The 25,403-nt window shown below is 44.3% G+C and overlaps 2 protein-coding genes across 2 annotated transcripts in view; one reads left to right on the top strand and one right to left on the bottom strand.

Annotated features, from left to right (window-relative positions):
- The first annotated feature begins 71 nt into the window (after nucleotides 1-71).
- LOC119658987 lies at nucleotides 72-12,202 on the top strand. Its single transcript, XM_038066869.1, has 2 exons — nucleotides 72-140; nucleotides 9,473-12,202. Exon 2 carries the CDS (start codon nucleotides 9,479-9,481, stop codon nucleotides 10,640-10,642), a length of 1,164 nt encoding a protein of 387 aa, XP_037922797.1. The 5' UTR covers nucleotides 72-140; nucleotides 9,473-9,478; the 3' UTR covers nucleotides 10,643-12,202.
- Nucleotides 12,203-17,001: 4,799 nt separating this feature from the next.
- The window catches only part of LOC119658985 (protein fem-1 homolog CG6966), a 170,736-nt gene continuing 162,334 nt past the window's right edge, over nucleotides 17,002-25,403 (bottom strand). Inside the window, exons 3-6 of the mRNA XM_038066867.1 lie at nucleotides 21,500-22,103; nucleotides 21,129-21,382; nucleotides 20,642-21,060; nucleotides 17,002-18,444 (exon numbers count right to left, since the gene is read on the bottom strand). Of these exons, the coding sequence (XP_037922795.1) occupies nucleotides 18,259-18,444; nucleotides 20,642-21,060; nucleotides 21,129-21,382; nucleotides 21,500-22,103 (1,463 nt within the window). The 3' untranslated portion in view covers nucleotides 17,002-18,258. The remainder of the gene's footprint in view (nucleotides 18,445-20,641; nucleotides 21,061-21,128; nucleotides 21,383-21,499; nucleotides 22,104-25,403) is intronic.

Here is a 25,403-nt window from a genome sequence, read left to right as displayed (position 1 = left end):
AGATGGTCAAGTGTTGGACTTCCAGTGGGGTGCCATAGCGACTGTTTGTTTCAGATGGCAATGCTGGCAATGTTTTGAATTTTCTGAAATGTGTCAAAGTCAGTGGATAGGTTGGGAAATGTGTGGAAATTCGATTTTGGGTGAGTTATTGGTTAAGAATCAATAAATATTTCGCGTCAATTTTAATTTAAGTCAATATTCAAAAACTGAGAGGTGCATGTCGAAGCATATCATGGTGGATCGAATTTCAATTGTTCATGGCGCGAAATTTAATTTTAGCTGAATTTCTGGATTCCTACCATTCTTGACACCAAAGAAAGTTGGAAAACAACAATTATTGTAGCCCTTAATAGAGCAAATGTTTTCTCACATGCTTCGGATTCGGGTAGGTCTCGTTTAAAGCATTTTGAGGAGTCAAGTTTTCAATGGGTATCTTCCGTTGAAGACAGGACAGGATGGCCCACGGGAAAAAATCGTTCAAATGTTCTTCACATCCCTAAGCATGTTAAGGATTTTTTTCACTGCTCATTATATGGGCAATGAGGATTTTAATAATCATTTAAGTAGGTAGGATCGTCCGAGCCTAAATGTTTGGCACTTTGTGCTAGTATTAGGTAAAATCCGGCATCTGTCAAGATTGTGACAAGTCGGAAAAAATAATTTAATAAGATCAATCGTTTAAAGGCTCCTCCGCAATGGGAAGTTCAACGAGAAACCTACTTGAAATGTCACGCGAAACTGGAGTATTTCCATTCAATGTTAGATTTTTTATTAGTCAAAAAAGTTATTAGTAAACAAACATAGCACAAAATAGTACTCCGTACTGGGAAACGGGAAAAAGGGAGTTTTTAGGCACCGGTGGACAGGATTGATTAACGGAATTGGAGTAAAGCGCAGTCCTTTCTCAATGGTGTTAGCATTCTAAGAAAGGGCTACCTTTTACTCGATTTGGGCCTGTGCGAGGTCAGTGACCCAAGGCGGGAGGGATGAAAAGGACTGTGGGATTGCGGGGCATGTATTGTGGGGCTTAATTGGTAGAAGGAGGGACCTTAATTTAGGGTAGAAATTAATGCTTGGAGGTATTACATTATGTACAGGCTAATTAGTGTCTATTGTCTTAATCTGGACTAAATAAAGAAAAAAAAATAATAGAAGGTGATCTACACCTGCGCGGGGATTGACTGCCAGAACATTGGACTTATGCGTTTAGCCTCTGTGAAAGTCCGGGGAGGAGTTTTGATAAAAGGAGGGGAGGCGTGATGGTTGAGAGGAGAGTCAGCCCTGACACGTAGTACCTCTGCTCGCGTAATAGTGCATTGCGTTTAGCGAGATTTTTTATCAGCGGGTTAGGGTAGGACACCCACTTTTTCAGTCTGACGCGCGACAACTTGATCATGTGCGGAATTATGGGGCAAACCCCTGAAAGGTCGTACAGAAGAGAGTTTTGGTGAAATTTTAGGTTTGGCCTTCTGTATTTGGCCGTGCATTTCCTGGGTATCGTCCTTTCAAAGCGTTGGAGGGCTTCTGCTACGTTCAGTGACATGGTAGCCCATGCTGGGAAACCGTAGGTCAGGATTGGACGAATGAGAGTTTTGTATAAAAGGGTTTTGGTGGCAGGGTACAGGGCCAGGGATGAGAGGAGGTTTTTTAAGGCAGCTGAGGCCTTAGAGGCCTTGGCGATAGCAGATCTGACGTGAGGGTTGGATTTGAGTTTGTTGTTGAGGGAGATTCCCAGGTATTTAATATTTGATTTCGGCTGGAGTGTGTTGTTAGCAATGCGTAAATGCAGGTTTTTGCTTTCTGGTACTGTGCGCCAGTGGCACTTCCCACTGGGGTTTCTGAAGCAAATAACCTCAGACTTAAGGGAATTAACGGTAAGGGCCCACCGGTTGAAATAAGCGATGACCCTATTGGTTAGGATATTGAGAGAGAGGGAGGCTATTGAAGGCCTGAGACCACTCGCAAAAAGGATGGTGTCATCGGCGAAGAGGATCCCTCCTGACGCGGGAGGACCATTGTCGTTGGGGGAAGAGGGCGAGAGAAGGGCTGCCTGAATTGCCGTTGTCGTGGGGGATAAGTTTATGGGAGGAAGGGGAATATCGTAGAGGAAGATGTTAAAAAGTTTGGGGCCTAGAATAGATCCCTGAGGGACTCCTGAGTTTACCGGGAAGTCGCAGGAGCGTAATCCATCGAAACGCACATGGCAAGTTCTGTTGGAGATGAAATCTGCGAGGATTCTGAATAAGGGGAGGGGGCAATTGGACTGAATTAGTTTGTAGAGCAATCCCTCTTTCCAAACAGAATCAACCGCCTTTTCGAGGTCTAAGGCGCAGGCTACGGTGCAATGCCTGTTTTTCAGTTGATTGAGGATATGGTCTTGCAGGTACATGATTGCCTGCTCGGTGGATCTGAGGTTTTCGAAGCCGAATTGGTTAAGTGGAATGATGGCGGAGTAGTGTCTATTGAGGTGACTTAGTAGGATACGTTCGAAGATTTTTCCAATATTGGAAAGAAGAGAGATGGGTCTCATATCTTTGAGATCGCCCGAGCACCCCTTTTTAGGGATCGGTATGAGGAGGGCGGATTTCCAAGATACCGGAAAGTGGCCGTTGTTCAGGCAGTTGTTGAAGAGGATGGCGAGCCGTTCACTGATGGTAGGCGCACACTTCCGCAGAACAAAGTTCGAGATGCCATCGGGGCCCGAAGATTTTTTATTGTTGCACCGGGAGATTGCAAGTTCGACTTCTTCTAGGGAGGTAAAGAAGGGGGCGAACGGGCCTGTTCTGACTGCATCAGCCGGGCATCTGGGAGAAAAGGGGCAAAGGTAAGACCCTTCCAAGCTCAACCTTTTACTGTTGACAGCATTGGCGACCACCGAGTTCCAGATGGGATCCGCTGGTGGTTTTGCTCTAAATAAGTGGCTGAAATAGTCTACGCAGGCGGATATTTTTTCCTCGGGGGAATGACACTGGAGGTTACCTATTTTTATCGGGGTTTGGTGGAAATTAGTACATTTTTTCTTTCTTCCGGTCAATCGATTAATTACTGAGAAAACTTGTGGGCCGGGTTTGAGGGATTTGAGGAGTTTCTTGTAAGATGCATTCAGTTCGGACCGAATAGCTCCATTGATTTTGTTGGACAGGTCTTTGATGATCTCGGAGAGGAGACGGTAGTCAGCGTTGCATCTGTTCCGTGACTGGTGAAATAAACGTTTCCTACGCTGCAGTAGTGTGTTTCTATCGCGGACTAAAAGGAGAGTTGAGGGGGAAAGGCACCCGTATTTGTAGTAACCAGGTTCTTTAACTGGGGCGTGTTTTGTCGATTGTAGTTTCGAAGGCAGAGTTCACTTTCCGGATGTATGTATCTAACTCAACATTAGAGTGGATGCGCGATTTGTCCAGGGGAGGGCCCAGCACGCTGTCTAAGTCGCGTTGGAAATCGTCCCAGTTTGTCAGATTGAAAGATCTGCATATGTGCGGATGGTGGAGTGAAGGGAGAATTTGCTGTAGATGTAGAGAGAGGCTGAGGGCATGATGGTCCGAGTGGGCTGCTAGAGAGGAGCAGCTAGTGATACATGCTGAGAGATTGGACGAGATTATAAAGCCGTCTAGGAAAGAGGATCCACGAGGAAAGGATGGCACTCCCGCGTTAATGATGTCCGCGCTAAGGAATGGACCTGATTGAAACCAATCGATGAGCACTTTGCCGTTTTCGTTGTTGACTGAGTCGCCCCAAGATACGTGCTTCGCGTTAAGGTCGCCGCCGAGGATGAATGCGTCGAAGCTGCTCGCGATTTCCCAGAGTTCGTCCAGAATGGGAGTGAGGTGACGACCTGTGCCACCCGGGAAGTAGAGAGAGCCGATTAGGACTCGGAGGGCGCCAGCACCCCTGACAGGAAGTCTGACTACTGCTAACAGGCTGTTTGACGCCAGTGCAGCCGATGGGATACTATTTGTCCTTAGTCCCGCTTTGACTAGTATGGCTGTGCCTCTACCCGCGTCATTGCGGAAAGTACTGTAACCGGGAGCATGTAATTTTACGTTGGGGGCTTCCCCCAGTCTGGTTTCGTTTAGGAGAGCGAGATTAGAATTGGAATCCTCTAAGAGCTTGTGGAGAGCGAAACGTTTGTCGTTAGAAATGAGCAAATTAGTGTTGAGTGTGAGCACCTTCATTTTGGTTGTCTAGCAATTTGAAGAGGAATTGTAGGTACGCTTCGGGTTTGTCTTCAGGGGGGAGACGGAGATAGTTGTGATAGAAGTCGGAAATTGTGCTCCACAGCGAGGAGAAAGACATATTGAATAGAGCCCACGCTTCCATGAAGAAGCCCCTTGGAATGGAAGAATGTGCAGGCGATAAAGGGCTAAGGGTTTCGGGTCTTGCTTGACCCCTGGTCACTGCGGCAAAAGACGGGGTCAGTGAGGGAGGGGCGGTCCAGTTGGCATGAGGCAGAGTGTTAGGTTGCGAGACACAGGCGAGGGTCTGTCAAGGTGGGGGAAGAACGAGGCAGATCGAGAGTGCGGGATGCTTTTTGCTCTTTCTTTGTGCTGGATAGATTCCAGTCTGCGGGGGCACTTAGAGAAGTTGGCCGGGTGACCCAATTGGCCACAATTTTCACATTTTAGTGGTGCGCCGACTCCTTTTCGGCGTTGTCTTCTACATTGGAACGGGGGCAATCCCTGGAGGCGTGTGGGCCCGCGCACTTCACGCATCTGGGGTCGTATCTGCAGTTTGCGGATACGTGGCCAAATTGTTGGCAATTGAAACATTGGGTGACTTCCCCTTTTCGGGGCTTCTCCCAGCTAATCCGTTGATGCAGGAGGGTATTTTTTTATGTGATTATATTAGCCTCTGCGTCAGAGTTGAAAGTCACACGGAAGAGGTTCAGATTAGTGTTATTGGCTCGTGACCACGGGGTGGAAAGTCTAGTTACTCGGATAGGTGTGATCTGCGTTAGCTCCTTGATTTCCGAAGCCACGTCTTCGGGAGTGAACTCATGGGGGGAGATTCCTCTGAGGTTGAGGGTTGGCTTCCTCTCCTCTTTCAGCGTGAAGGAATGTCCTTCCAATTTGGTGATCTTAATTAAATGTATTAGTTTCCTATGGATATTGGGACAGGTGAGCCGGACTTTGAGCCTGTCGGCCGGTAGGTTGGTAATTTCAAATGTAGCATTTTTATCTATGTTTTTAATTACAAGGCCCAGTGCCCTGGCAGTCAATCCGTATAAGAAAATCGGGGGGAGAAGGCTAATCTTATCTTTAACCAACGGTGGAATGGTCGAGTCAGCGGATTTCGAGGTTCCGGGACGTTCGTGCGTCGCTTCGGGGCGATGCTCGTTGTCGGAGAGGAGATAAAATCGGTTTTTGTTCGCTGGGGCCTCGTTGTCCGAGATGCCGGAGTCTGTTTGTTTCCGTTTGAAAACAGACTTACCTGAAGCAAGTTTGAATTCATCTTGGGATCCTTGGATGTAATTAACGCAGTAGTTTTCTTCACCAGTCCGAGCATCGGGCTGGTTCCCAGGAGGGAAGCTCTGGTCGTCGTCGACAGTTATGACGGGGCAGTCGTCATTTATCATTTTTTCGGACGTAATGGTCTTGTCGGCCGCATGGAGCAGCTGTGTGGAGATATTAGAGTTGCCCAATCCATGGGCGGCGGCAGTGTAAGCTGGTTCCGCTTCCTTTACCCGCTATGGTTTCGTGTCCCTCGAGTAAGAATGAGTTCCGCACTCGAGGCGCGAGGCTTGTGCCGGCTTCACTGTTTTACAGTTAAATAAACCGTTAATCAAACACGGCTAAACAATTGAATATCGATGATCGTAAACTTGGCAACAGTGCACAAGCCCGATCAGAACACAGTCGAGAGCAATCGTCAGAACGAACCATTCACTTCGGCGGACACAAGCGAACTTTCACTTGTTTGCGCTTACGAGCAAAAGTTGGTGCTCTTTGGCATTGTTCAGGCAATTTTTTCCTCGATCAGACCGTAGCAGGGTTCTTCTTCTTTCTTTCTTTTTCTTCAACCTTTGTCCCGTTCACAAGCGGGGTCGGCTCGTCGTAATCGGTTTTGCCATTTGGCTCTATCGAATGCCTGATCTGGATGCAATCTCGAGACTTTTAAATCCCCATCCAGCGTATCAAACCAGACCAATCTTGGCAAGTAAATTCTAGTTAGTACGAATTGCGTGACCATACCATCAAAGACGTCTCTCTTGCAGTTTTTCCACGATCGGTGCAACCCCATAACTATAGTGGATATCCTCATTTAGGATGTGATCAAAACATGTCACGCCACTAGTCCAACGCAAGCCGCCGTTCATTGCCTTTTATAGTTGCCCAGCACTCAGAACCATAGTTCTCCGTTGGCTAATAGCGTTGACCCGAGGTAATTAAATCGCTCAGTTCTGGACAGATCACTGCCGCTGACAGTGATTATGCCTGTTTCATGGGGATCGGTCGTCAAAAATTCAGTTTTGTTCAGATTTAATCTGAGATCGTGTTGCATGAGGCGATTATTCCATTTTTGGACAAGTTGCTCTAGATAATGTTTGCTATCAGATGCTAGGAAAACTTCATCTGCGTAAAGCAGATTAATTTCAATTTCCCACAATCAAACAGCCAAATGTTTCTGGAATTCTACCAGTCACGGCTCAACTCAAAGCTTTCCCTGAGGTTGCCCAGTCTCAGGACCTAAGTGAAACTTTTTCTCCCATGGAGAAACAAAAATGTGATTGACCATTACTTGAATAGGCCAAGACAATGTTTCGCTTGTGGTAGATTGGGCACATTGCCACGAACTGTAAAGCGAAATCGAGTAGATGCTTAAAATGCAACGGACCTAAAAATCAGTGTGATGGCAACTCTTGCGAAAAAAAATGTGTTCTATGCGGCAAGACAGATCATGACGCCAGCGACAGAAATTGCACCATCTGGGTTGAACATTTGAAGATCATCAAGACAGCAGCAATAAAAAATATCTCCATGAGGGAAGCTACCAAAGAAGTTAAGTCTTTGGGGTTTTAAAGTAGGTACCTGTCGTGGAGACTTAATCCTACGGTCTTCTTAAGACACGGATTGATTTTGGGACCACAATCAGAGCCCCGCTGTGACAAGCAACAAGGTACCAGTCTATGCAAGTGCATGGCTTAGCATTCATACTGGTGGATGCAAGACCTATCTAAATCTCTACCGAACTAAGGAGTACGGCACCCGTGTTGAAACGCAACACCACGCCGAGGCCCGAAGGTCTCTTCTCGCTTGAGCATCACCAACAACCCCCATGAAGCTCCCACTAGGGGGCCAACCGCAAACAACCGAGCTGTACTCATATACGACAGGAATTCTCCCGAAGTAGATGAGTCCAGGGGCTACCCCGGTTCCCATGGTACCAGTATACCCCTGGTCAGGTTTCGTGGTCGAAGCCACTTCAGATGAGTCCCCGCGCAGACTCGGGTCTGATTGCCCTAATTAAGCCTTGGAGCATTCGCCTACTGCATCATGGCCGGCAAGCCAATGCGATACAGCGGTTCCCGGTGCCACCACGTGGAGGTTCTCCTCGGCCACTTGGTTTTGGTTCAGCCGACACGGTTGCCGCCCCGTCTTCCTCCCCACCACCTCAGAGCACCACTACCAAAGAAGTAAAAAACTATTATGATTCATTGGATTACGATGTATACCCAGATCAGGCATTCGATAGAGCCAAATGGCGAAATCGATCATGACGAGCCGACCCCGCTTGTGAACGATACAAAGGCTGAAGAAAAAGAAGATTGGACTGCGATGTTGACTATGACGTTGCCTTCCCTCCGCTGTAGAAAACAGCAAGTCCAAGCAACTGGACGAGGAATCCTCAAGATGAGTTCAAGAGAACCAACCAATATTCCGTTAGATGGGAGAATCGAGTTAATTGGGCTTCTGGGGTCTGAGTGCTCAGAGCTTATCGTTTCTTGTTTTTGCCTTGGGGATTTATTGCCTCATGGGTGATTGCCTCCCAGAAGATTCCGAATTTAGGGACCTTTGCGGCTATAAGCTGAAAGGTATTGTCGTCTGAACTTCTGATGAGGTATTTCCCTACCTCTATGTGGAATGACCATCTCCTCGTTATTATTTGAATAATTTTAACACGGTGGCATTTCGCCTAAGCTGCGCTATTCCATACGCAATGTTTCATTCTCAGTCTGCTTTCTGATCCTAAACGAGGAAGGTGTCGAATTTTCCAGGTTACATTTTTGTTTGATTTAGTTAACTGATCGTCTATGGCGGAAAGTAACTCATCAGTAACGCACTGTGTGCGGGAATTTTTCTGTCAGCAAATTTTGAGGCTGAGACAGTATTTTGCATCAGTGAGTTCTGCATGCTCAGTGATCACAATTTGCGGAAAGAAGTCATAAAGTTGCATCTTCGCGAATAACTGCTTATTTCTCACTCTGATCATTATTTGGGATTATTTATTGGGAGAAGCCTTCCTCACTTCTCCTATAGATTTTTATTGGATTCAGTGCTATACTATATGGCGGAGAAAAGACACGCTGACCATACGGACCAGATATGGACCAGCCAACTGCGAGGCAGGTCATCACAAAGGGGCATTTTCTACTATCATGGGTTGAAAATACCAAGATAGGGTGGGGACGATGAAAAACATCGATTGAAGATGCGGTCCGTCCTATATCTTCTCTGTCAATCGAGACATTGGGGTTACGAGTTTTACAGGTCATTTTTAGGGTTTTCTTGAAAACATTACATCTTCCCATGTGGAACTTAAACAAGGGTCCCCCTGCAAAAGAGGGGTGCAAATTTTTTTATCAGAACGTACATAGTTATGTGGGGTATCAAATGAAAGGTGTCGATTAGTACTTTCCTAATCAAGTTTGCGTTTTGAAGCCAATTCCGAAACGGACGAGTATGGGGGACATAAAGGGGTTTCTTTTAAATTAAGAAGTCATTCTCAGAAACTACTTACCAGAAAAATTTGAAAAAAAAACATGATGATGCTTCTATATAACATCTAGGCTCCGAAATATCCTCCATACCAATATCTGCTAAAATACTATTTTTTATTTTATTTTAATATGGAGCAGCCTACTGGAAAGTTGGGTGGAAATCCTGCTATTGTTAGCAAAGTTACAGTAGGTCAAATTTGCTTCTTTTACGTCAAATTGGTACTCCCTAAGAGATAGACGTAGAGATAGAAGTACTTTAGGCAGTACTTGGGGCGTATGATTTTTTGCTAATGACATAAGAAGGAGTGAAGTGCCGAAAAAGACCCCTCACTCCACATTTCCTAGCCTAGAGGTAGCAAGGAGGTGCAAAAATGAGAGTTACTCCAGTAGAGCTTCACTTGGGTGTTGGTGAACCTACACAATTAATTTCGTCACTTTTCGTAGGCTCTTGGAATAGGCATTCAATAAATTTTGTAACTTTTGTAGATAAAAATGTTTGCTTAATCTAAGGTTTAAATTTGGTTCCTTTTTCCGCAGGAAAATATGCTTCGACATCTGGTTCCAATTCGAAACTATGCGCGAAGAGCCGGCATACCTGGTCTCAACAAATTATCAAAGGAGCTCAAGGATGTTAATGAAATATTTGAAGATCCTGAGGGATTCGGCGATATAGAATCCGATTTCATGGAAGTACATAAAAGCCATAAACAACATGAACGTGAGATGCAAGATCATCGGGAACGAATAAGACACTTCACCGTAGGCAACAAATATTTCAGAACTAAACAACCAAACTTTCTTACTTATGCCGAAAAAGAACAAATTAAATTACTTCATTCACGTGATCCACAAGAATGGGATCCGGAAAAACTGTCTGAAAGTTTTCCGGCAACACCTGAAATTATTGCTCAGATTATCAAAGGAAAATGGATAGCAGCGAGGTCCCAGCGGGTACAACGTCATGACGAAAGTGTCATAGAAAATTGGAAAATGTTTCGGGAAGGGAAATTTACAGAGCTGGATCCAGCTTTGGAGCAACATCTTCGCAAGTTCGCAAATAGAACACCTGAGGATTTGAGAAGCTTGCACACTGTGACCCTCCCCAAACCAGAACTGCCCAAACCTAACAGGACTGAGTTTTTAAGTATAATCACCGAAAGTACGAAATTCCGAAGATTAGCACAACCAAGATTGTCTGCCTCTTCAGAGGTTGACGACTCGACAGGCCAGCAGGAACCTGATGAAGATAAAACCAACTCCAGTCGTATTCCGTCACCCAATAATAATCCTCCACCGCTTGCTACAAATCAAATGATGGACGATGAGACCTATTTGGTTGACCAAGTTCAGAATAAAACTCCAATGAGATTCAGAGATTTGGTGCGTCGCAATCCCGAAGTTCAACAGGATAGCAAGGAAACAGCCTTGCATCAAATAGCAAATCCCCAAGGGACGGGCGTGTTAGCGTCTAATTCAAAGGATAACGGAAGAGATCTGTCTGAAGTAAATAAGTTCGCAGTGAATGAGGTTGAACTTAATGCTCGAGATATGATCAGCTTGAGCAGTGGAATCCGAGAAAGAATCCATATACCTAGACGACTTTGGAAGAGAGGATCTATATATAAAGTGAGTGACTGTTATTATGATAGTGATGGGGAATTTTTGTACAGAGTACCGGGTATGACTGGTCGACATGTAGAAGAATAGAAATAATTGATTCAGGTTAGGCTCTTTGGCCGAGCTTATGGAACTACGTATCCACGGACTAGTAATCGGGAATAAATAAGAAAATTGGCTTCATTTCGATTAGTTAGTAACAAGTTTACATACAATGGAATGGAATGTAAGTGCTATTGTCAGCACAATGCCTCCTCAGTAGATTTACTCTTACCTTACCGGCATTGCAAAGGTTGATGCAATTGAAATTTAAGACGTGAATTCCGGATGAAGTGAATGCATGTCATTGATATTAGCACAATGTGTAACAAGATATACAGTGGTCAAAAAAAGTTTGTCAACAACGCTCAATAAAATGACCACGAGGGGAAGGGTAGGAAAACAATTCGTTTATTTAGCCAGAATGGGTTGTAACATACAAAAGAAACATTAGTCAATACACATGTACAAAAAAATAATGGAGAAAAGTGAATCAAATTAGCACAGCCGTAGGAAAATGAAAGAAAATCCAACTTCACAGTTAAAAAAAAGTATGTCAGCACTACAAATATGAGGTTAGACAATTAAGTAATGAGACTGATTTTATTACCGCGCTTGTGGTAAACCTACAACCTTCAAATTCCCTTCCCCTTCCCCGGCATCCTTCTCCTCTCCATTAATATATTCACCGTCGCTCTAGCTTTTTCAGTTCGCCTGCTATGTCGTGTTGAGTAGACGTGTGTTGGTGGTGCTCGTCACGAAAGTGGAGAAACGAAATCTAGAGCAACGCGTCGCGATAAAATTTCGCGCCAGATTGGGCGAAGCAGCTTCGAAAACGTACGCTTAAATTGTAAAAGTGCATGGTGATCGTGCTCTTAGTCGTCCCCAGGTGTTTCGATGGCATAGAGTTTAAGCAGGGGCGTGAGAGCGTGGAAAAGGAGGCGCGGAGTGGGAGACCAGTCGAGGTGCGGACTGACGCGAATGCGCAGCGTGTGCGTGTCCCAATCCCTGAAGATCGGCGTTTAGCAGTTCAATTGTTGGCCTCGGAACTGGGTATGAACCGTGAAACAGGCAAATTTTAACAAATGATTTCGGGATGAAAAAGTTGTGCGCGAAGATAGTTCCAAAGAATCTTTCTGAGGAACAGAAGCAGCATCGAATGACCGTCACAGAAGACTGTTTGGAACAATGGAACAAGAGGAAAACGATCCCACGTTGCTTGATCGAGTTATAACGGGCGATGAGAGCTGGTTTTTCCAATACGACCCGGAAACCAAACGCCGCGTCGTTTTGCTTTTCATTTTTCCTGTGTCCGTGTATTCAGTTATGTTTCTTTAGTATGTTACCAAAAATTTGGGCATACTCAACATATTTTTCTCATACTTTGACCCCCATTTTCATTTTTTGACCGTTGTTGACAAACTTTTTTGACCACTGTAGATACATACGATGGGATAGGTAGACATTTGAGTTTTCGTGTTTTAGATATGGCAATTAATGATTCTGTTGCTAAATTAATAATTAGGAAATTCAACTTTTGAACTAATAACTATGTTGTTATACAATAACGTTGATAGTGTTTGTTAATAAATAAATCATAATTAAAATTGAGAGAATGTAGTTTTTCATAACTAGAACGGCACAAAATGAACGCTTTTGTTTGTTGATTGGTTGCTGCTCCGCAAAAAACGTACGCAGACTCAATTAGTGGAGTTACGTCGTTTGAAATCACCAACTCATTTGATCTCCATACGCAATCCGATGTGTGATTCGAAATCCATAAGGGACACCTTCAGATCAAATTGGTAGTGTTCAGACAAGCTTAAGGACGATCCCGTGTGTCGGATCCGAGGAATCGATTTTTTTTGGCATCAATTGTATCTAGATATAGTGTAGAATCTATTGGTAAAGTGATTTTTTGATATTCAGAGTCGTTCGGAAATGTTAAACAGGTAAAATGGCACATCATCATCATCAACGGCGCAGCAACCAATATCCGGTCTAGGCCAACTCCAGACATCCCGGTTTTGCGATATCCCTAAAAGCTGTCTGGCGTTCTGACCTACGCCATCTCTCCATCTCAGGCAGGGTCTACCTCGTTTTGTTTGTAGCCATAAGTTCAGTCTAATATGAAAACCGCTGTTAACCGAAAAGTCTGCTGCATTCAGTGTGGATCTCACCGGAGTTACCAGCTTGTCCTCACCTTCCACCGAAACTTCCGCTTTCTTGCGTCCGATATCTCTGGATATCGCCACACTTGATTCATTCCCAAAAAACTTCACCTTCTTTCGCAGTGCCTTCCGTTGTCGTCGACTAGAAGCCCTCCCAGGTTCACGGAGTCCAGGCTGCATGGATATATTTTCACATATCGGCGTTAGAACAGTTGGGTCCATATTACCAGCTTCCCTTTTTTCGGTTATTCGGGTACAGGCGGAGGAAAAGTTTCTGACAGGCAAGCCTGTAGTCCCTTCTCCATTGCGGCTGAAGTTTCATTCTGCCGAGCCTTCTTCCCCCGTATTTTAGAAGAGTTAGATAACAGTGTCACCGACTGGCCAGCCGTAGCCAGATTTCCAGTTCCTCTCATTAAGGGAGTTGCTGTACTATCCTTTTTGGCTTACCGCGCCATAGACACTGGGTGTAGGTTTTCCACTGAAGTGAAGAGCCTGTCTTCCACAGATTTCTCCGTGGAGGAACATGAAATAGATGAGGCCTCCAAAATCCGTCCCTCGGCCACGACCTGATTTCTCAGAGTCGCGGGTGGATTCGAAGTCTGTGTTCTAGCATTGGATGGCGGGTGGTATGCAGTAGTCCGCTGGTGTTTAAAACCCAGGAGTTTGCCTAACTCCGAGAAAAGGGTGGACTCAAATTGCATTCCCTGGTCAGTGATGACCACTGCAGGGAAGCCAAAGCGACAGAGGGCTTCGGCACAAGATTGCGCCGTAATGTCATTTAGAGGTATTGCCCCAGGCCACCGCGTAAACCTGTCGATGATTTTAAGGCAATACTTATAACCATGCGAGTCTCGCAAAGTCGTGAACTGCGTGGAACACTTCCTTGCGAAAGGTGGCCGGAATGTATGGCCGAGGTCCCTTTTCCGAGTCTTCGCAGCAGAGAGAGAGGTTCGAGCCGAAGATGGGCAACTCCCGAAATTTGTATTATGTGTCATCTTCCTGCGCCTTGACAATAGCCGAGAAGTCGTGTGCGGCGGGGATGTTAACTTCGGAGACACAAGACAAAGCGTCAGCAACAATGTTGTCCTTGCCGGACACGTGCTGGACGTCTGGCTTATAAAGCTCAGGTGTCGAAGCTGACGACGGGCCGCTTTGTCGGACTTTTGTTTCAAAGCATACGTGAGAGGCTTATGGTCCGTGAACACTGTAAACGGCCTGCCTTCTAGGGAGAAGCGGAAGTATTTGATGCTCAAGTACGCGGCGAGCTGTTTGCGATCGTAGGTACTGTAGTTCCGTTGAGCGGGGTTCAATTGCCTAGAGAAGAAGCTCAACGGTTGCCAGACGTGATTCACCTTTTGGTGAAGAGCGGCACCTACTGCGGTGTCAGAGGCATCAACAAAAACGGCTAGAGGTGCATCTTGCAGAGGAAATGCCAAGCGTGTAGCTTCAGCCAGTTGCTGTCGGGATTTATTGAACGCGCGGACAGCCTCTTCAGACCACACGATCTCTCGTGTGTCCTTAGTTTTGGGGCCAGACAAGTACGCGTTCAAACCGGATTGGTGTTGGGCGGCCTTGGGCAGGAAACGAAGATAGAAGTTTAGCATGCTCAAGAACCTCCGCAATCCTTTACAGTTTTCGGACGCGGGAAGCTTGTAATCGCTTGCACCTTGTCTGGGTAGAGCTGTATTCCTTCAGGGGAAATGGAGTGGCCGAGGAATCTCACCTGTGTTTGAAGGAACTTACATTTCTCAACGTTTAGGACTAACCCGGCCCCAAGGAGACGTTGAAATGTACTCGAGATGGGCTAAGTGCTCAGACTCTGAGGAAGAAGCGACCAAAACATCATCCAAATATACGAAACAGAAGTCGAGGTTTCGCACCGGATGAACCTTTGAAAGGTTCATCCGGGTGAACTCGAAGAGTCCAAAGGGTGTGCATATTGCTGTCTTTGGAATGTCTTCTGGAGCTACAGGGATTTGATGATAAGCCTTGGTTAAGTTCGAGGTCGAAAAGATGCGGTAATTCGCGAGGTGACGCGCAAAGTCGTGGATGAGCGGAATTGGATATCGGTCTGTAACAGTCTGTGCATTTAGCCTTCTGTAGTCCCCACAGGGGCGCCATTCGCCGTTTGGCTTAGGGACCATATGAAGTAGGGAAGACCAACAGCTGTTTGAAGTTCTACAGATATTCTGTTGAACAAATTGTTCAAATTCTTTCCGTGCAATAGCCGGTTTCTGGGGAGGTCGAGGACGCACCTTCGAGAAGATCGGGGAACCAGTAGTGATAATGTGGAGCTGCACATTGTGCTTTACTCTTTACTTTAAAGAGACTACACTCGGTAGTAATCTGGCTGAACTTTTGGAGAAGTGCCCGAACACGAGAGTCGGTAATGTCTTCAAAAAGTACGGAAAGATTGTTACTTGGGTGAGATGTCATTTGGCCCGACGAATTAAGGTTGGTCGTGGGATCTATAAGAGATTTGTTTTGCAAGTCCACCAGCAACCCATAGTGATACAAGAAGTCTGCGCCTAGTATGGGGAAGCTGACATCCGCCAGGATGAAACGCCACGAAAACGTCCTACGCAAACCAAGACTCACATCCGTTTGCCTACTCGTAGGTGTTCATTCGGGAGGAATTTGCTGCCGCCAGTTTCAATGGTTGCGGAAAAAGCCGATGATGTCGGGGTACGGGAAGAACCGAAACCTCCGCCCCAGATCAAAAATCGTTAGGCGACGTGGCGCTGCGTTCTGGGTGGCCGTCGTCAGGACCCCCCGCGGACCTAGTTTTACTTTTGCTTTACTAGGAACAAAACTATGCGCGTATCTTCGGTGAAGGCTAGAGCAGAAGAGACCGGTTGTTCTCCATGCGGCCCCTCTGTCTCCAACTAACGGCACTTTCTTACCGCTGGCTCTCAACTCCTGTGGTGAGTTCTAAAAAGCGCGTAGAGTGCCGGCGGCGTCATCTATTCGCTCGCATTCGCAACATTCGAAATAAATTTCGAATGTTGCCAATCCTGCTGTGACACATGCCGAAACCGCGCCTCCTTCCGAAGAAGGTAACGTTGAGTGTTTGGTGGTCTACAGCTGGAGCTGTCCACTATTCTTTCTTGGCACCTGGAGAAACGATAAATACACAGAAATGCTGTGCCAAACACGAGGAAAAGCACCAAAAATTGAGTATTCAAAGGCCGAGATTAGTCAACAGAGATGATATGATACTGCATCACGACAATGAATCCAGAACAAGGGTTCAAAAGTTGAACGAATTGCAGTATGAGACTCTGCCTCATCCACCATATTCACCGGACCTTTCGCCAACCGACTACCACTTTTTTAAGCATTTGCATCATTTTTTGGCGGAATAACAATTGAGGAATGGAGAGGTCATCCAAATTGCCTTCGAGGAGTTTATCAACCCCTGAAAATTGGACTCCTACGAAACTGGTATACATGCTCTTGTATCTCGTTGGGAGAAGTGTTTTGAATCGACTGGCACCTATTTTGATTAATTAAATAAATTTTTGTAGGCTTTACAGTCGTTTCAAATTTTAGTACCAAATCGGTCATTTCATGTGCAACAACCTAATATATTGGTATCATCAGATCATTACCTTCATCCGTTCGTTTCCGCCTCTTTTTATTCATGCAGACTTTGTAGCGATATGTAAGGAAGTGGAAACTTGAGTTGCCCCGCTGCTTATTTCTATACTCTGGCGAGTTATTCTAGATTTTGACTGTTCGTTTCACAAAATGTTTCTTCCATTTTAGAATAACAACGAGAAAACTGTGCGAAATGAATTTGATTGGTCTCGTAAGTATAATCGTATGTATGAAGTTGATGGTCTCTTTAAAGGTTAATGGTGTGGTGGTCGAGGTAATTGGGCAGCTTCTGGGGCCCTGGATGCTAATCTTGCTTGCAGTTACACTAAGTGGGTTCTCTGCTCGCCAGGCAGCGAAAAGTGCTGAAATTCAAATAACGATATTTATTATTTATTTAGTCTTAAAAGAATTCCTTAATGATTACATCAGATCTGAATGAATGCTGATCCGTCGCTTGTAGGTGCTCCTTACATCCCTCTAACAAGAATTGAGATATCTCTAATGAATGGACAGTATCCCTGGGAATTCGAATATTAAATAAAATGTCAATTCACTGAGTAAAATATTGAGAAAGAAACGTAAACATTATTTTAAGTGAAATTTGAAATGTAAGTGTCGTATTCACTTGGAAACAAACAATTCAGTTATTCAAAACTTTATATTTTCATTAAATTTCTTTTCGAATTCAATTCGTTTTCAACTTCCATTGGGACGAATTGTAAAATATAATATTTAGTTTCACATTAAATTAACAGAATCCTTAAATTATTCAAGAGTCTCTCTAATCTAAGAAACAAAATGTTACATATGTATAGTACGTAAATCTTTGCAAATTAAAGATCTCACTCTAACTTAAATACATAATGCGTAATACAAAAAGATCTCGAGTTGTTCGCTATAAACTATGAATCCAAAAAATGAAAACAATATTCTTCATAGTACAGTCGCGTCTATATATAACTGATGCTGTATATTCTGGTCTATTTCACTTGTTTACATTTTTTCCAAAACGTATACAATAAAAAAACAACACAAGAAGGAGAGAACTTACAGTCCCGGATTACCTCGTACAAAAAAGCCTCCAGTAATTACAACTTTCCCCCTTCTCCAAGGAACGAACCTAGCCAGCCACTAGCTGGCCGGCTTGCTTCTAAGTATTTATAAATTTGTTTATAGATTTCTGCGATATGATCAAAAAGAACTAAGAAAATCCATAGCGCATTTCGACAAATTGATCGTGCTTGTGTTCCTTCTAGTTTCTGACGATGACCGCTTTTTACAGATGTCCCCATGTTTTATTCAAAAAATAAAATGTATGCCACCCGCGTGGTTTAAGCTATTCTCTCTTATCACAAATATGAATATGTTTGTCTGCTTCATTCTTGCGCCGGAATCTAATCTATATATATATTGGCATTTATATCATTTTAAGTAGATTGAAATTGCGTTTCATCGAACTGGCCTCAAACTTCGAAGGACTTGCTGCGCTCAGTCGCGATCTCGACAAGATTCCCATCATTAAGAAACTTAGGGAGGGCATCCGCCTGATCCCTGAGTTCAAAATCAAGCGGAGTGTTCAGGACATAGATGTAGATATGTAAAAGCAGGAAACAATCTATTGACGTCTACTAAATCTACGCAGTAAACATTTAACAATCAAAATTCCAACTGATACTGATCATCAGGATAAAGTTTAAGTAATGCTTGAGAGATTGATGCAAACGAAACGTATCAGCCATTCGCCTGCAGTTTAATTTGGTTTATGATGTCGATGTAGGGTCTAAAGAAATGTTTTCAAAGCGTAGGAGGATGATTATTTTCATCTTTAATTTGATGAGCTTCTCTGATGTGCAAAATCTCGCTTTCTCCGGAAAACGAAATTGTCCACATTCCTCTTCAATGTGTTTCGATGAAATCGTGTAAGGTGCGGGGTACTCGATTCGCATAGGGAATTCCGTGCTTCTTTACGGCGCGCGCTGCTAAACAACTCAGTCTCGTGTATTTTACTGGATTGATAATGTCGTGTATTCGTTGATTTTGTAGGAGAGTTTCGAAGGTGTCACCGTCCGCATTTGTGGTATCCTGCAAGGGAAAGAATTTATCGATTAGACAAAATTTCATCATTAATTTCTGAATAAGAAAGCTAAATGTTGGTACCCTAACTAGAAAGACCGAAGAACTCGCAAGAGCACTTCGGAAAAGTCGTATTGATATCTGCGCTCTGCAAGAAACCCGATGGCCTGGTGCCAGAAGCTGCGACATTGAACGCGACCGCGGTAAAAATGGCTATAAACTTCTCTATTTTGGTAGCCCATACACTCAATATGGTGTTGGCATTGCCATCTCAGAGAGTTTCCGTGATGCCATTAAAGAAGTCGAACGATTTGATGATCGCCTGATGAAGCTCACCATTATATCAGCTGATCGCTCATTTGCTCATCCTCAACTTCCACAATCATTGCCGACATTTGGACCAGTTCCACCTGTCAGCGCAACTGAAGTCGAGGAGGCAATAAAATGAATGAAATCGGGGAAAGCCACAGGACCTGACGACATTGCATCTGAGCTCTGGAAAGCGAAGAGCTGGGACTGTGGCTGAATGAATTGACTGTGGCTCAGTGAATTCTTTAATCGGGTTATTCAGGAAGGAAGAACACCGTCTGACTGGCAAGAAAGTACCACTGTTCCAATATGGAAAAAGAAAGGTAGTCCAGCAGAATGTTCAAATTACCGTCCGATCCGGTTACTTTCCCATACCATGAAGATTTTTGAACGCATTCTTGACAACCGTATTCGCCACTCCTTTTTGTTCTTGTTATGGACACCGTCACACGGGATATCCAATATCCAGCGCCATACACACTGCTTTATGCAGATGGTGTTTTCTTAGTATCTGATAGCAAAAATGATCCCGATCAACTTGTTCAAAAATGGAATGATCGCCTCATGCAACACGGTATCAGATTGAATTTAAACAAAACTGAATTTTTGACGACCGATCCCCATAAAACAGGCACAATCACTGTCAGCGACAGTGACAGCCCAGAACTGAGCGATTTAAATACCTCGGATTAACGCTATCAGCCAATGAAGAATTGCTTCACGCATTAACGCAACCTGGATCAAGTGGCGTTCCACAACTGGTCTTCTTTGTGATCGATCTATGGTTCTGAGTGTTGGCCGACTATAAAAGACAATGAACGGCGTCTTGCGGTAATGGAGACGAAGATGTTACGTTGCACCGATCGTGGAAAAGTTACAAGAGAGGCGTCTTCGATGGTAAGGTCACGCAATTCGTGCTAACGAAAATTCACTTGCCAAGATTGGTCTGAACATCGAAGTCAATGGTAAACGACCAAAAGGCAAGTCGAAACAACGGTGGCTTGATATGCTGGATGGGGATTTAAAAGCCTCGAGATTGCACCCAGATCAGGCATCGATAGAGCCAAATGGCGAAACCGATCACGACGAGCCAACGCCATTTCTAAACGGGACAAAGGCTGAAGAAAAAGAAGAAGAAAGAAATGATGCATCATTGCGAGCCGCTATTGAATCGGCATTGGCCGATAAGGGCGACTGTGTGGCCTTACAAACAATGAGATTAAAAAAATCTTTTAAAAATACGTATGTTAAAAAAATTATTTGTCTGCAATTTGACGCTGGTGCTTAGAGGTGGCGAGGATGAAGACGGGGCAGAAACCATGTTCGCCGAGTCAACACCAAGTGGGCAAGGAGAATTTCCAAATGGTGGACCGGGAAACGATGTATTTACATTGACTTGTTGGTCGTTATACAGTACGCGAATGCTCCAAGCCCTGGGGTGATCAGAATCGAGTATGCATGTAATTCATCTAAAGTGGCTTCGGCCACGAACCCTCAAAAGAGGTAACTGGTACCATGGGAATCAGGGTAGCCCCCCGAATAACATGTCTCAGGAGAATTCCTGATTCGATAAAGGTTTTAGGTAGGTCTTGCATACCAGTATGTATGCTCAGACTGCATTCAGTATAAACTGGTACTGTTGTACTAGTCACAGCGAGGCTCTGATTGCGGTCACCAAATCAATCCATGCCTTAAGAAGTCGTAGGGTTATACCGACACGGCGGATACACATGTGGAAGCACCAGGGCTGTACTTTGGCGTAGCACGCTGTATGTGCGTTCCAGTCAATGGGACTTATTTCGAAACGGACAATATCGAGTTCGATAAATACTTTGAATTTTTATCAATACCAATTGGTTTAACCTAAATAATATAAACGAATCAACTTAAAACTTACCAAATGTGCACCGTGCTCAAGCAGTGTTTGCGCCAATGATTTATTGCATGGCCTTGATAATGCCGCTAAATGTAATGGGGTATTGCCTGCCTCATCTTTTGCATTCGGATCAGCTCCAACCATCAACAATGCTTTGGCCAATTGCGCTGAAGGGAATTGACATTCTGGATAGCGACCAACTAATGCTGCCTCCCGATAGCATGCTAAGTGCAACGCTGTCCTTCCCGAACGAAATACAACTTTAAGGCTTATCAATTTATAAATGGCGGAGAGAATACGTTGCTTAACTAATTTACAACAGTCTTTATCATCGACTAGACGAGCTAAAAGGCAGGCAAGATGCAAAGCGCTCACAAGAACACGACTAAGGGCATTCTGATCTTGCTCGGAATCGGGAAGGGATTCAAACATTTTTTGACCTGCAAAATAGAGAAGAAAAAAAAACACAAAATTATTTTGTTCTTGAATTAGAATAAGGTACACTTACCAAGTTCAACTTCTTGAACTGCCTTTCCGAATATTAAAAGCATATCATCTGTTTCAATTGGTGGTACTACTCGACCTCGGGTTACAGGTCGTCCAGCTTGACCTGACATAAAGCTAAATAGTTCCGCGAAGGATAGGAGCGATGATTGCGTCATTGGACTGAGTGGTTCGAGAATACTTTGTTGCATTGTAAGAGCATATGTCCACAGTTCTATGCAACGATCAAAACGTCCAGCATCAGCGTAGTGTGCACCTCTAAAAGAGAAGGAAGGATAGGTTACACCTTTTATGTTCTTGCAAGAAGCAGTGAAGTGAATTTTACCAAGAGCTCATATCTCTCGAAGAACAATGATTTTTTCGGGTTATACTAACCTGTATCTGATATAGTAACTTGTGTCTGGATGTGCTGGTCCAAGTATTCTCTCTCGTATCACTAACGCCTGCATCCTCATTTCATCCGGGTCCATAGCCAAATCATCTAATGCATTAATATCATTAAATTCTACAGCATAGTCATAGGCAGCTATCGGTTCGTTGATAATCTTTGGTATCTTTGGTACTTGTCCATAACGCTCCACCATGGCACGTCGCCACAAGGAGAGGGCACTCAACATATCACGTTTCTTATCTACATATGTGGCAGCTAATAATTCTAAGGCGGCTATTCTATCTTGGCGTTTCACAGTTGGTAATGTAATTAAATGTTCTACGATCGGTAAATGTCCTGTTACACTTGCCGCCAACAATGGTGTCATACCGTAAGAATCTACATCCATCGTGGCACCATGTTCTAGGAGTAATTTTAAAATTTCTAAAGAACCCGATTCGGCACAATCGTGAAGGGCTGTATTTCCCTTCACGCTACGTCGGTTCACATTCGCTTTTAGGGATAGTAAGTACTCAGCGATTCGATAGTGCCCTTTGTAACAGGCTATCATTAGACATGTGTGACCATGTCTGTTTGCTACTTCGAAATCTGAAAAGAATAGAAGAAAGCGGAGAGTTAGTTACGGGATATTGTAAGATTGGAAATTTATTTATTTAATTAATTAAGGCACTATACTGAAAAATATATTTCTAGTCCAATATTGTCCTTAGAGGGAGGAGCAAGGAAATGGCGTAACATGCGCTTAAAGCTAAGGAAAGAGGCTGAGCCAAAGGACCCAAGGTGTAAGGCGTTATAGGACCGGCATAGCCTTGGGATCGGAGAGTGGAAGTAAATGACCAGCTCCGCGAAGAATACTTCAAAAGTATTCACGGTCGTGTACTCCGAGAGACGATGCGAAAAATTATATCGGAATTGGCAGAGCAGTCCATTAGACAATTACAGAGTTTGAAAAGGGTACACATATCAAGGAAGACGCGGCATTGCTGCAGGGAAAGGAGACTGAGGGTGCGGGGCCGTGGCGGACAGTCCACCCGGAGAAAGTTCTTTTTGAAAAAGAGAGCCCGAAGCAATTTATGTTGAACAGCTTCAAGAGCGCGACAATCACGGTTGCGGAAGGGAGACCAGACTACATACCAATATTTAAGGATATTTCTGACAAGAGACTTGAAAAGTATTAAGGAAGGCTGAATTGACGTAAAGTCGGAGGAGAAACGTAGGATAAAACCAGACATTCTGGAAGTTCGATTGATTATGTCAATGAAGTGGGAACTGAAATGAAGTTTGCCATCGAAGATTACACCCAGGTCTTGAACGGAGGTCAGTAGTGAAAGGGGTTGTCCGCCAAGGGAATAGAGAAAGGGAGGGTTTAAGTGAATAGCACATCCAGTGGTATTTGCTGACATTCAGAGTCAACTTATAAACCGAAAACCAAAAGACCGAGAACTAAAGAGTCAAGATTGGGCTGCAAGAGAGCATAGTCCAGCGGAGATGAAACAGAGACAAATAATTTAAAGTCGGCAGCGTACAGTAAACATGGTCAGGTTAGGATGGAGGGGAGGTCATTGATAAAAAAACAGGAATAGGAGAGGGCCAAGAATGGAACCTTGGAGAACACCAGAGGAGAAAAAGAAGGAACATGACGAGCGTCTATGAAAAAATTTTTTTGCAGGAACGGTATGAGAGGTAGGAGGAAAACCAATAAATGATTGAGGGGGGGGATCAACTAGAGAGTTGATTGTGTACCTCCGGTCGTGAATTAAGGCATTTAGGAACGAAGTTGGTAAAGACCAAAAAATTTGAAGCAGTAGTACGGTGTTTCACGAACCCATGCGGTTATTTCACAATAAGATGACCGAAATGCGCGGTCAGTCAGTCGTAGGCCTCTTTCCAAAGATGAGGAAAGTAGCCTCCTTCTAAACTTTTATTGGAGATAATATACAGAGGGAGAGAAAAGTGTTGCATACAGTTAACAAGGAAGAGATTAGGAACCATATCGGGACCAGGTCCGACATTGATGGCAAGATTACCAATGAGGAACTCAACTAAGGAAGGCGTGAAGAGAAAAATGGCGAGACATTCGGAGCAGCCTAGATCAAGAAAAGGCTTAGAGGGCGCAGTGGTTAAGGGAATAAACACGGAAGAAAGTAAGAATAAAGCAGGTCGCAGGATTGTTGCGGGGAATTGGCAGTGGAATCGGGAAAGTTGATGGAAGAAGAGAAAGATTGGGTGACGTTACGGGATGGCGAGTGTAGGACCACAACAGTTTCAAGTTACGGCGGGCAAGGGCGGCCTGGACACTCAACAGGTATCTCTTATAATAATAATAATCGTTGGCACAACAATCCACTTCATTCAAAACCGTAACGGTACACTATACTGTAGGAGGCAATGTAGTCAGAATTGCGCTCGCCCGAAATTATTACCCTTATTTGACTCAGGTACTCATTCACAAATGAGTCGACTGGTATCCGACGTCAAATCACGATACAAATTTCACTGTCACCAGTGAGATTTGAACCGCGACCTTCCGTACGACAGCCCAGTGCTCGAACCACTGAGCTATCCGCTCTTATGCGCTATTTTAATCATCGATTTCACAGTGGAACAAGGTCGGTGTTACTTTTTCAAGTTCAGGCGGATCTCCGTGGTGAATCAAGTTGGGTAGGAACGAAAACAAGTAGGGGAAAGGACGTAACAGGGGAGGAGATTGGACAGGATATTATAAAAGATACCGAGACTTTGATCACACGTAGAGCGACGGAGCTCTGCATCAAATTCAAGCAGGGTGTGGTGAGTGTCAATTTTGATATATAAGGATGGGCGAGGAAATAAAGATGGCACTCGGGTGGTTGGAAAGGAAGAAATCGAGAGTGCAGCCCAAGAAGTTTTTGGAAGTGTTGAAATGCAGGGCAGAATATCTGTTCATAAAGGAAGCGAGTAAAAGGGAAGAGTGAAAGAGGTTATTGGAAGCGATAAGATTATAAGGGCATTATCTATGGTAGAAAAAGAAGACGAAGCAGACCCTGCCTGAGAAGGGGCGATGGCGTAGGTCAGGACACCAGACAGCTTTTAGGGATATCGAATTGGTGGACCTCGGGGAAAATCGGGATGTCTTGAGTTCCTTATTAAGGCACGCCTAGCCCCGGATACCGGTTGTTGCGCCGTTGATGATTATTAAAAGGCAAGGACGACTAGGTCAATTGAGCATAGGGAAGCTAAAATCTGCTCAGAGGAAAAAAGGGAGTAAGTGAATTTGGCAGTAAGGAGTTCCGACAAGCTGTCAAACAATTCTTCGTACAGGTGGGAAGGGCTAGCACACAGGGGACGTAGATACAAGATATAATAAACAAGTCGGAGTTCGTAACGTAGGGCAATTATGGTCCGCCAGAGGAGGAAAAGGCGAGTTCGGTGCGGAGCAATTAGGACTCTACCACCAATTGTCGCAGCGGCAAATGAAATACCCTTCAGGGAGCTCAGATTACATGATATGAAATATTTAAGCATTTAGTTTGTAGTCTGAAATGAATAAAATCTGGGACATTCGATTGGTTATCAAGACAGTAGTCATTTTTTAATAATATAAAACAAGTCGGGAAACCGGAAGCTTGACGCTTCAGGTATAAAAGGTTTTGTGCTTCCCTATGTGAGGAGCATAACGTAGTTCTCCATTGGCTTATAGCATTGACCCGAGATATTGAAATCGTTCAGTTCTGGGCAGGTTACTGCCATTGCCAGAATTGAGCGATTTAAGCATCTCGAAGGGCAGGTTACTGCCATTCCCAGAACTAAGCGATTTAAAAATCTCGAGTCAACGCTATCAGCCAATGGAGAACTGCATAATGAAATTGTTTCACGCATTAATGCAACCTGGATGAAGTGGCATTCCCC

Source organism: Hermetia illucens, chromosome 6 (assembly GCF_905115235.1).
Source record: "Hermetia illucens chromosome 6, iHerIll2.2.curated.20191125, whole genome shotgun sequence".
NCBI classification, from domain to species: Eukaryota; Metazoa; Arthropoda; class Insecta; order Diptera; family Stratiomyidae; genus Hermetia; species Hermetia illucens.
The sequence above is the reverse complement of the archived record's forward strand: the minus strand, read 5'-3'. Positions and strand labels throughout refer to the sequence as shown.

Bases quoted from the DNA above. Each gene is read 5' to 3' on its own strand.
- LOC119658987 (XM_038066869.1), top strand. From the start codon at position 9,479: ATGCTTCGACATCTGGTTCCAATTCGAAACTATGCGCGAAGAGCCGGC.